This window comes from Cenococcum geophilum, assembly GCF_001692895.1.
Source record: "Cenococcum geophilum 1.58 unplaced genomic scaffold K441scaffold_38, whole genome shotgun sequence".
NCBI lineage: Eukaryota > Fungi > Ascomycota > Dothideomycetes > Gloniales > Gloniaceae > Cenococcum > Cenococcum geophilum.
The window spans coordinates 1505056-1518096 of NW_027137596.1; the positions used below are offsets into that span (position 1 = coordinate 1505056).

Sequence of the window (13041 nt, forward strand, 5' to 3'; positions counted from 1 at the left end):
ACAGTCCTAAATATAAAGCTTTTAGCGTTATTACCGCCCTACTATATAACTTGATTTAGAATAGCAGTTCGGTTAATTGCCTTATAGGCTTCTTTTTTATGGCTAGCAAGCTCTAACGGCCTAGTGGGTAGATTGCTGTATAAGGCCGCTTAATTTATAGGGGGAAGCTAATGGAAATCGCCTACTAGTAAGATGTTTCAGCCTTTAAAGTAGTTATTGTTATATATAGAGTAGATTTAATAGAGACGGCGATTGATCTAGGCTAGATATACTTACCTAATTATAGATTTCTTATTAAAAATAAGATAGTAAATATCCTTAAAAGCCTATTATAGAGGCGTAAGACTAGTAGTAGGCAAGTCCTTAAACGGGCGATTTACTAGCAACCTTAATAGATTATATATAGTTCTGCCGTTAATATTAAAGGCAGCTACCCTAGTAGGGGCCGCTTAAACTAATAGTATTGGCTTACTATTAGCCCTTACTATATTATAGAGCGTAGTAGAGAGGATAGTAATAAGATATAATTTGCTAGTTCCTACCTCTCTATTAACGTTAATCCGTAGTAGGGAGGGGCTAACACCCACTTAGATCTGCCTGTAGTAATTAACTATAATATTATAGATATAACGCTAACCTAGTTATAAGGAGGACGGAGTTGCTATTTAGGATAGGCGGTTCTATAGTAAAGGCTATTGTTCTACCTAATACCGGTATACGGCTTATTCCGGAATATTTCTGCCTTATTCTAGAATAGATCGTCCTTAAAGAGGAACAAATCGTATATCGCTTTGAGCTGCTTTATTCCGGGTTAGTTGCTTTGTTCTAGGGCGGGTCTCTTGAAAAGCGGGCCAGTTGTAAGACGGTATAGCCCAATTAAGGCTCACTAACGCTGCATCTACACCGCCAATCGCGAAGCTATTTTTCAAAATAGTTGCGCCATATACTTAATTTTTATTTCACCTTTAGATTTTATTGGTAAATAGTTATCGCATAAGGCCTATAGTAACCCTAAATTACACCTATAACGCCTACACAACGTCGCCAAAAGATCTACTTAATAAGTGTATATTTGGTAGTCGAATAATATTTCGCAATTAACTATAAGCATTTTTTAGAGAGCTCTTGTGAGCCCCTTATAGTATTAATTTTGCTTAGTAATCGCCCAATTAGGCTTAGCTTAGGGGCTTCGAACTTAAACTTCAAACTTTATAACGAACTTTAAAAAATTCTCATTAATCGCTCCTTAGCCACCACCTTATCTACGACTTAATTAGACCCTTAACAATATACAGGCCTTTTCTATAAGTTCTGAATATATATCTAACTTAATTGCTAGGTTAAATCTAATAGTAATAGCGATGTCGGCCTCCGCGCCTAATCCTATACCTACCTCTATATCTAATACTACCTTACCTTCTACTATATTTGGATTCTATAACGCCGCCCAAGCTATTTCTGCATTCTTAGTTATAGTAAAGCCTGCCTTTATAAAGTATCTAGAAGAAACTAGGAAGAACTCTATAAAGCGAGTCTCCTAATATAAATATAACGACCTTATTTCCTAGCTTGCCAATCCAAATTATAAAGCTTATATATAGGCAAAACACAACGCTAAATTAAAGGCCAACCTCCGGTGGTTTATAAGGGAAGATATTTACCTAGATCTATAAGGCCTCTAAAGGCGCCCATTAGGCGCTAATAAAAAGGCTTTAAAGGTAATTCCTAAGCTAGAGATTTATAATATAATCGTAAGCAAGTATATTAAATACTGTAACCGACTACCGACACTATGTCGAGATCGTCACCTGGAGGGCTCCAAGACAGCCACCCTATATATTGACTTGCAGATCAATATTGCTTGCAGATCACCGTTCCCGTTTCAGCTATCTATTACCCCATCATTTCTACCCTCTTCGTGTATATATATAGAGCCTCTAGAGCTACATTTACAATCAAGTCGTTCATGCATTTCCACACTCTGCAAAGCTTACAAATACTTAGGGCAGAAGAAGATGTACTATATAATTGCGATAGAGTATTACGGTATAAGAAATGTTAAAGTTAACTAGCTAATTAATTACTGTCGGATCTATAAGGAGTAAGTTAAAAATTCTAGATCTAAAGGTATATCACTAATATTCTTATAGAAAAGCAGCCTCTACTATAAAGCCTCCGCTTAATATAATCGTCTTATTGGCTTCTTTTAACCGTATTTAAGGCGATCTAATTAATATGCGCTTTAAGCTAGACGGCGAATATAAATAGATTCTATAGATACGCGATTATTTTAGTAAATACTACGCCCTCTATCCTCTTAAGCAGAAGACTACTAAGGAAGTCGCCGCTACTATTTTACAATGGCTACATTACTATAGTATTCACCCTTATATTTGGTAGAGTAATAACAGTTTAGAATTTAAAGGCGCCCTTCTTATTTTACTTTGTCGTTATAGAGTTAAAGTTATTAATAGCCGTCCCTATTACCTGTAATTATAAGGCCTTATAGAGTAGGCCAACGGCTTTATAAAGAAAAAGCTTTATATAGTAAAGCGAGTTACAGGAACTTCACAATAGGCAGCGGCTTGCCTACTTATCGCGGCCTTAATTAATCGTACCTACCATGAGTTAATTGGCTGTACGCCGTTTCGTTACCTATATAGGAGAGATCCTTAGGCCTCTACTTTATTGCCACCTACCCACTAGGCTATAGCGGAGCCTCCGTCCGATATTAGTAACGCTAAATTTAATTATAAGGATTTAGATAGCAATAAGGAAGTTTTAGGTCCTTAACTAGATAAGAATAGTAATAGGCGGGAGGCCGCTAAGCAAGAGCGCGAGGACGAAGATAATTAATCTATTACTTTTAGCGCCCTTACTACTGCTAATAAGGTTTACAATGTGTCTTCTAATATAGAAGATAACAGTTATTAGATCTTAGCCTCCGGCGAATCTTCCGCTGATAAAGACAGTAATTCTAATAGTATTATTCTAAGCTTAGGAACTAGCTCCGCAGGCGATCGCAATTAATTTAACAATAATAATAACGACGACGATTTAGCTAAGGGAGACTAGAGGTAGGTAACTCCTCTAAACCATACTTTATCTGACGACGATCGCCTCTCTTATAATTGCTTACTAGTCTTAATTTAAACGCGACAAATTTAGCATACTATACAGTCGTTAGGATTAAGTGGATTTAGGCAGCCTCCGCCTCTACTAAAAGGCTTTCCTACACTAAGCCAAGAAGCTAGAATGTAACTATATTATAAGATAATAGAAGTAATGGATAGAGAGGCTATAGCCTTAGCGGCAGTAAGTGCTAAGCATACTGCTAATCTTTAACGTACTAAGAGAGCTCTGCAATCTATTCGGTAGCAGAAGGAACTATATCTAAACGACTAGATTAAAGATCCGGAGGACTCCTACTATACCCCTAAAGGTTATTTTATAAATAATCTTGCTATTTAAATTAAAGCTTTATAAGTATAACTCTATCGCGAAGCCGGCGGAGCTAGCGTTCCACCTATAGATCTTAGTAAGTATCACGATATTACTAAGCCTTTTTTTTTTTATCCATTGTATTATACTACGTACAATACTGCGCATGCAGCCTTAGGCTATGGCGCTATAGTTCTATATACATAAATCCTTTCTAGGCAGCTTAATATGTACTAGTAGCTATGTCCTAGTAGTTTATAAACCCTAAATTAGGAGTTTATAGTTTCCTAGTAAAATACTAAGATACTACAACTGCTAGGGAATGAGAAAATGGTAAGAAAAACTGTAAGAAATCCTAACCCCTGTCCCTGTCCTTTTGCAATTTATTTCTGTCCTTTTGCTCTCTAATATCTTTTTAAGAGCCTAGTAGGAGTTGCCTCCTTCTAGAATCCTATCTGTTTTTATTCTTCCATAGAATCTTCTTCGCGTACTAGTTTAGCAGCTTTAAGAGTCTCGCAGTCTTTACTATTAGCAAAGTGTTTTCTTTACAATTAATGCAAAGAGGGTGGTATGCTGGCAAGGCTTGCCTGTTGTTATACAGGTAGAACAGGAATGGTCTTTAGATAAATGTGCAGCCGCACAGTATCTGCAGGCCCTAGTAGAGCACCTGTCTCCTATATGGCCAAATTTTTGGCAGCTCGTACACTGCGTAGTAGGAGAGACTTCGAGGTATTTTACTACCTTAGTAGCTGTACCTGCAATTGATATCTCTTTTTGCTTAAGGATTTCTTGTCTTTTTTCTTCGCTCTCTATAGTAAAAACTATAGAGCCAAATCTGGTCTGTGGAATTACTAAGCCTACCTATAGGCATAACTTAGTTTGGGCAATTAAGAACTCTAATAATCCTATACACGCAATTCCACTATAGCGAGAGCTTAAGCAGCGGGTATTAAAAAAGCTAGAAGAGCACTAAAAGGAACTACGGCTACAGAGGCCTTCTGTAGGGTCGAGCTCCCTTTATAATATATTAAATATTTATAAGAGAGTTCGATAATAATTAGCTCGCTTTTAAGAACGGATAAAGAAGAAGTATAGTACGTAGCATTCTATTACTACATTTAATATAGGCAACTTCGTCCTTTTTCTAATTCCTAGAAAGCTTTAAAAGGCCACTAAGATCTCTCGCATACCCGGCTATATATATAAGATTTAAAACCGTAGCTACTATAAAATTCGCACTTAGTACGGAATCGTTAAAGAGCCCTTTTTTAGCAGCGAGTTAATTAAACCAAGAGAGACTTATAATGCTTAAATCTCTATAAGTATTGGTAAAGTTATACCGCTTTTTATAATAGTAAAAGCTTATCTAATAACTGCGTGACCTATTAGCTGTGGGTATAAGTAAGGATATAGCAATTAGCGATATAGCTATTAAAAAGGAAATATAGAGTATTCTTTCTACTGCTATAGAGGGAGAGCTTATATAAATTAACTAACCGAAGATTTTGGCAAACTACCTTTAAGAGCTATAAGCTATAGGAGACTTGCTAGTTCTTAGATAACCTTTTAGCTAAAGCGCCCCTAGCAGAAGATAAAGCCTTAAAGCTCTACACAACCTTAAAGCTCTATATAACTTTAAAGCTCTATATAACCTTAAAGCTCTACACAACCTTAAAGCCTTATATAACCTTAATCGGCAATAATAAATAAGGAAAGTAATTAATTAAGCCTACTATAAAGGCTGCGGAAGTTAAAGGAGAGGAGGATAATAGAGCAGGCAAGGCTAGCGCAGGCAGGAGAAATCTAAATTATAACTATACTAAACCTAATTAGGCAATTAGTCTATAGCTAGCAGAACATTAAAAAGCCCGGCTTTTAATAGATCTTAGTAGGTTTAAGGCTTTATATAATTTGCAAATTTTAGTATTAGGGAACGCGATTAACCGCCCCCCACCTAATTGGTTTCTACTACCTATAGACTATATCCACAACGTGGAAAAGCCTTTAAATATATTTATAAATTACAGCGTAACCTAGTTTAGATGGAATCTAATAGTATTGTGGTGGTTTAGGGGGGTAGTTAAATTTAATCTCTAAAGCCTTACAAAATCTTATTAAAAAATTAAGATTTTATATAATTATGCTCCACCAGATGATTAATTATAATATTAAGGATATATTATTACTTATTTTACGCCCAAAATTAATAAGATTATATATTAGTCCTTATTTATAACCATTAACTACACTATACTTCCTAAATCAACTCATAGAAACAGCTAAAATCTACTAAAAAGCTTTATTAAAAAGCTTTATATAGCTTTAAATCTATTCCGGGATGAAGCAATTAATCCGGAATAAAGCAGCTCAAAGCGATACACGATTTGTTCCTCTTTGAGGACAATCTGTTCTAGAATGAGGCAGAAATATTCTGGAATAAGCCGTGTACCGGTATTAGGCAGAACACGTCAAAAAGCTTCATATAGCTTTAAATCTATTCCAGAATAAAGCAATTAATCCGGAATAAAGCAGCTCAAAGCGATACACGATTTGTTCCTCTTTAAGGACGATCTGTTCCGGAATGAGGTAGAAATATTCCAGAATAAGCCGTGTACCGGTATTGGGCAGAATAGCTATAGCCGTACTTCCTACTAATAAGTCCTCTTATTAAGCTGCGGGTATGTACCCCAATATATACTCTAGTTATAGTTATAATTAAGCTCCCTATTACTAAGCCTATTAGGATCCTTAATTTTAACTCTGTTAGTATTTTAAACGCGGATATATAGGGCCTTAAAGGACTAGTATAGCTCCAAGTCGTCTACAAAATTGCCCTTAAACTTATTAATATTATTAGCAGTTTTATAACCTTTCTTTAGTTTTTAATTATAGAAGTAGTTAGGTGGGTACTAATAAAAGTCAACGTAAGCTTAATAGGAAGCCATATAATTAGGGGCCCTAAATCTATTAGTATAAGTAGCTACTTCCTTATACTCCCTCTATATATAATAAAGAATAAGCTTTATATAGTAGAACTTAGGATACTATAAATAGGAAGGATCGCCTTTATATCGCGGAAAGTACGATATAACTTAAGGCCTTGCTCTTAGTTAACGCTTATAAGTAGAGTAATTAAAATAGAGTAAAAAATTAAGGAAAGTAACGTCCTCTACCCCATCTAGGCGGCGCTTATATTTCTTATAGTTAGACAGTTCGTGCCCTTAGTTGCCTATCCTTAAGCTTATATATAGCGCTTTAATTATCCTTCTAGCGGCAGTCTAAAGTTACTATATTCCTTAAGCCTTCGGAAAGGGGAATATTAAAAAGTAGATAGTATACCTCCTGCGCTAACTAATCGCGTTTAGTAATAAGCTTATTTATAAACTTAGCTACTATTAAACTAAAGGCATAAAGATTATTGACGTGCGGCTATACTAATTAAAGTAACTCCTAGTAGGAAGTTAACTTCTTCTCTTCCTTACTATAATATTTGCCTATATAGTTAACTATTACTAATATACTTATAGCGGGCGATGTATTAATATTTACTATCTACGCTAGTATTATAGCTAAATTATAGCTATTAAAAAGCTTATTATTACGCTGCGGATAGAACGTCCAGTAATATAGATTTTAATCCTTTAATATAGCGGCCTTATCGCGGAGAGAGTATGGAAAGTAAAAGTGGCACTCCTTTACTCTAGCGGAGCCTTTCTTTAATCTTAAGCAGTAAGATTTAGTATAATTATAGTGCCGTTGAAATCGATTAAGGTAGGTAGTAAGAAGCTCACTAGTATTAAGCTATTCTTTATAGCTAAGAGTAGAAGGATATTAAAGATTAAGAGGCCTAGATTAATTAGGATTTATTATAGATATAAAAGTAGCCTAGTACTTAGTAAAAGCCGCCCTTAATTTACTAGTTAACGGATCTAGCCTTAGGGCTATTAAACTCTATAAGAAGCTATATATATAGCCGCTACCTCGCACCTACTACTTATATTAGGACTAAAAGTTAGTGCTATTAAATAGACCTATAAGTACGTGCTTTCTAAACAGATTAAAGCGGCGATATAGTTAGTAAGCAGCAATATATAGGTTATTATTAAGATTCTAAAAAGTAATCCGGTAGCGCTAAGCCTTATTAGCAGCCTTATATTTATTAAATTAAGGCATATAAAAGTGTAGATTATACTAATATAGATTAGCAGCGCTAAGTATAAAGAATAAAGACCCGCTCTTAATATTCTTAGTATAAGCTATAAGCTTATTTCTCTTCTACTTCTAGTAAGGCCTAGTACCCTTAAGCTTCCGTATATACTATACAATCTTATTTAGAACCTAGTTACCCCTACTACTATTTATAAGATTACTAAGCTTATCTAAAGATAGACTATTTTTATTTAATTAGCCGTAAAGGAAGCGGGTAGCGTTAAGGGCTTACTCTTTTATAATCCAATTAAACACATAGTAGCGAAATAAGGGGTGGCGGCCAAACCGACTATCCTAATACTTAAGTATATACTTAGCGTACGCAGCTAGGGTAACCGTACGGCTTTATAGTATATTAAAATCTACTTTACTATAAGGAAATAGGGTAGAAAAGGCGCCGCGCATAATAAAACTAGCTAATCACTTAAAGAGAGGTGTCTGTCGCATAATAGGAACCTCTAGGCCCACTTATAGGTCTTATTAGTATTAAACCTCGCGACCTAAAAGCTCTAATTTATTAAGGTTAGGCACTAGATTAGGAACTAAAGTATCTAGTATATTATTATTAAATTCGCTATCTAGTATATTACTACCAAGCTCGGTAGGCAGAGGATTAATAGTAGAAGGATATTATATAGGAGTAGCAGGGTAAGCTGTCGGGCCACTAAAATTAGACTCTAACTTATTAATATAAGGTAGCTAGTCTAATATAGAGCCATTTTTAAGTAAGCTAGTAAGCTAGGTGCTATATATTTTAACGTTATAATAATTAGAATAATTAACCTTTAAAAAGTAAAGCTATTATACTATAGCAGAGCGCCTTATAGTATACCACTTAGTAAACCGCCGACTTAGGTATTCGCTACCCTCTACTACTATAGGCTTCACAACTAGTATATCGAGTTTAGTAGGTAGCCGTAGTAGCTGCCTCTAAATCTTTAGTATATTCTAGCTAAAGCAGCAAACGTAGCCAGTATAGCGGTATTGCTGGCCGTGTATACGCACGACTTATAAATAAACGTATACACGCGCAATTAGAAGCTCCTCCACCGCGGTAAGTATAGGTAGGAAGCTAAAAACAGGCCCCGGATTAAGCCTATTGCTTTTACTAAATAAGGGAGAAAGGGTTAGATTTTTAAGGCTATTAGCGTCCTTAACGCAGGCTTTACATACACCTATATTATTACCCTCCGTAGCTAGGCCTATTTAGAACTACTACTTCTTGCAATAACTGCACATCTCTATGTATTTAGCCTATAGTATACTCTTAAACTTCTTAATTCGCTCCCAATTAACAGCTAAAACGGATGTAGCCGTAGTTAGAGCTTACCGCGAGGGAGCTTGCCGTAAGGGAGCTTGCCGTAAGGGAGCTTGCCGTAAGGGGGCTTGCCGTAAGGGAGCTTACCGCAAGGGAGCTTGCCGTAAGGGAGCTTACCGCAAGGGAGCTTGCCGTAAGGAAGGTAGTATTAGCGGTAGAGTAGGTATTGGCGGTAGAGTAGGTATTAGCGGTAAAGTAGGTATTAGTGGTAGAGTAGGTATAGGAGCTAGTTCCGGTAAGGACGTATTTAGGCTATTTAAAGTACCTCTTCTACTATATAGAGCTTTATCTATAGTATATAGCGGAGGAGTAGGTAAGTAAGCTTTACTCCACCGATTAAAAATGCGGTGCTCCCGTTATATTACCCTAATTGTCTTTTACCGTTAAGCTATTTTAGGGGTATCTTAGCTATTCTAGCCGCGAGGTAGGGAGGAGTTCTTAGTATCGTTTTTAGGTAGAGCAGTTTGCTAGCGCCTTATAGGACAATTCTTAGTAGTAAAACCTAACTCTATAAGAGCTCTCCGCTTATTTAAATTATATTTAGAGGCCTAGAAAGGTAAGTAAAAGTAGAAGTAATAAATAGGGAAGACGTACCTTTAACTAATATAACTAGTATAGCTTTAAAAGCTTCTTTAAAGGGCCGTCTTTTACAAAGTTAAGGCGGGGCTTATGGATATAGGACTTGCTGCACTTAATTATAGTAGGATCTGCCATATATATAATGTATATAGTGGTATTAATAGAGGTATCAACAAAAAGGAAGGTGCAATACTAAGATATTTTGATGTTTATAGTATTTTGATATTCGTTATGTGGATTCTGCTATAACCTACCGCCCGCAAGTTTTTTTCTAACCAATTAGAAGCCAACTTTCAAACCAATCAAAAGCTGGCTTGGCGGGAGTTTGAAAATTCGAATACCCAACCTAAAAGTATAGACCACTCGTACCTCGGGTCAATAATTTACAGATCTCGGGAGGCGAACATTCTCGCCTAAAAGTAGTGCCTCTTTCAGAACTTTCTAGATTGCGGGAGCGGCTCTATATTATTCCGGGCCAATCACACATTTAGTGCCTTTAACATGCTCGCCATGTGACGGAGGCGGACCCTACTCTGCGATAGATGGCTCTAAAGACGCGGGCGACTACAGAAAGGAAGGAACGGAAGAGAAAGAAGAAGGAACGGACCTCTTTTACAGACGACCTGAATCCTTTCTCTCCGCTATTACAGCCTCCTTTACAGCCTTCGCTACCGTCTCGTTCACCAACTCCAACTCTAACCCCCCCCCCTAAATCGCCGCTCCCACCATGCCCAGCTGCATCTCCTCCATCAATACCTTCGCCATCGCCTTCGCCTTCGCCTTCGCCTTCGCCTTCGCCTTCGCCTTCGCCTTCGCCTTCGCCTTCGCCTTCGCCTTCGCCTTCGCCTTCGCCTTGCCTTCGCCTTCGCCTTCGCCTTCGCCTTCGCCTTCGCCTTCGCCTTCGCCTTCGCCTTCGCCTTCGCCTTCGCCTTCGCCTTCGCCTTCGCCTCCGCCTTCACCAAACCTAGCCCCTAGCTTTATAACGATATCCTCCCGTATAAGCTTATACACGAACTGGCCCCATTAACGTCTCTCCCCAATAAAACTCGCTAGTGCCGGTTTTTACCATCTAATCTTTAACGATGACTATGAGGATTTTACGCAATGCCCTTTCTGTGGTATATAGAAGTGTAGCTGGAATGATATAGACTACTCTATTGAAGAGTTAATAACAGAGCATAACAACGATTGCTTGTGGCCAAAACTTAAAGCCGACTTCCATAACTATCTTATGCCTGCGCCTACACCTAAGCCTAAGCCTAAGTCTAAGCCTAAGCCTACGCCTACGCCTACGCCTACTACACCTGATATACCTCAGCTATTACCTAAGCCTACGCCTATACCTACTACACCTCAGATACCTTAGATACCTCAGAAACCGCTTCTAAGCCCTGTACCTTGGCTATTACTAAAACGCAGACCACTACCTTAATCGCCATAATCGCCTTACCTACTACCTCTACAACCACGTATATACGCCTTAGTACTAGCATCATCCTCACCCCTACAACCAGTTCAACCTTACTAGAAACCACTAGGCCTAGTACTTACAGTTTAAGACCTTATGGCACGATTTTGGGGTAAACCGTCTCCGTTCCAATTCTAATTCCAACAGCTACAACTATAACTACAACCACAACTACAACCACAACTACCACTACTACTACCAGCAGCTTAGTTGATTGCATAGTTCCTATTATATATACTACCAGCGTTTATAAGTGGACGTGGTCTAAGCGATATTATACCCCTACACTGTAACTAACCCACGCACCCTCGTGCTACCAGCAGATCCCGCTTTAGTCGCCGAAGATAGGACACTAAATACTTGGAGGAACGGCCCCCCAGGAGTACCTGCTACTAACTACCCACGAGATCTCGTAGAATAAGGCATAAATAGTACTAGGGAGTACTAAATAAGGCATATGTATGGGCTTATGCGAGAATATGGCAAGACTAAAAGAAGCGAAGTTATGTAATATAGTACTAGTGCCCTCTAGGCTTAGTGCCTCCGGGCGGAATAAACTTCATCATCATCATCATCATCATGTGACGGATGTCCACAATATGCTTTCAAATGGATGCGGGGATAAGATTACGGGCCGGGTTACCAGCTAAGAATAATATTGTACAATGTAATAGTTTCCTTCTTCAGCTCGCCTCAAACTCCATAATTCGTTCACGGCTTACGGTAGCTTCTTTCTCCCAAGAATTCTCGCTCTCCAGACAACCCTTCCACCCAACAAGGTATTCGACCCTTTTGCGCAGCACTTACTTCTTAAGCAGTCGCACGCCCGAATGGTTCCCTTAATAGGTCGCCTTAAACCCTTCGACAAGCTCTGGGCTTATGTCCTTCCGCTTCTCCTATGTATTGCCCTCGTGCGGAAATCCTTTCCACTTCATAAGGTACCAAGTCGTTTTGCCTCGTTTCCACTTGGCAAGCAACGCTTCAGCCTCCTATATCCCTCTCTTGGCATTAATTGCAACTGGCTAGCTGTTACAAGGCGGCTGTATCACCGAGCGTTCGATGTGCCCTGGCGTAGTTATCGGTATGCTTCTGTGAGCATCCTCGACTAAGTCTGCAATAGTTAGTAGACTTAATATAGAAGAAGGAAGAGCATCTCGGAGCTCCGGATCAACCAAATCCATCAGAATACTGGACAGATATAATGCGGCCAGGATCCGGGCAGTAACACTTGGCAGTAACTTTACTGCCCGAATCTTTTGATCGGCGGCGGCTTAGCAGGCGGTCAGGGTAGCCAAGGCACTACTCGGGCACCTATTTTACTAGTAAAAGCCATACAAATGCAATGTTCACCAATACCCCCTTACCCCGGCATGCCCCGCAGGCTGCTACACAGTTAAACGGACGTACACATTACCGCCAAGATTCTCAACACCGCTTAATCGCCACCCAAGCTTTATATAAATACGTGGCAATGGCTCCCTACGCTCTAGACCAAGACCCTTACCCAAAATAGATGCCTCTACCTCTGTTACCGCCGCCGCCGCGCCCTAGAAAACCCAGCCAGCCAAATAGAAGGCCTATAAGAAGCTAAGAAACGAGAACGCGATCGCGGAAACGCAGGCAGCTATTTAACCAATCCCTCCTAAACACTTACTCAAGCTAGAAGCTGGTAAGCACTCTAGCGTTCCAAATGGGTATAGTTATCTTATTACTTTAAAGAAAGAATAGGAAAGAAATAAGTTGCCGTAGTAGATTCGACGACCTCCCCTCCCTTAGCCCCTCTCCCAATAGTATAGATAATGTAGTATTTTCTAGCACGTCTAAGTTATAAATTAGTATTGTGGGACCCACCAAATACAATAATATAACCGTGCGGTGGTGTGTCTTGGAGTACTTTGGTGTTAAAGCGCCCGGGATATTTATTTACTATCTGCTTGCTCTTCTCCTAAGGTAACCCTCCCTCTTAAGTCCTTGTTTAAATTACCTTTGTAACTTATAACTCTTAAACAAATTACTTTTACACGTT

At 38.6% G+C, this 13041-nt stretch overlaps 1 protein-coding gene across 1 annotated transcript; it reads right to left on the bottom strand.

The window, feature by feature from the left end:
* Positions 1–3935: 3935 nt before the first annotated feature.
* K441DRAFT_729043 (uncharacterized protein) lies at positions 3936–4280 on the bottom strand (the record flags this gene model as incomplete). The annotated part of the gene is made up of 1 exon (XM_067654186.1): positions 3936–4280. A coding segment is annotated over one exon (311 nt), but the record flags the coding sequence as incomplete, so codon positions are not given.
* Between the last annotated feature and the right edge of the window lie 8761 nt (positions 4281–13041).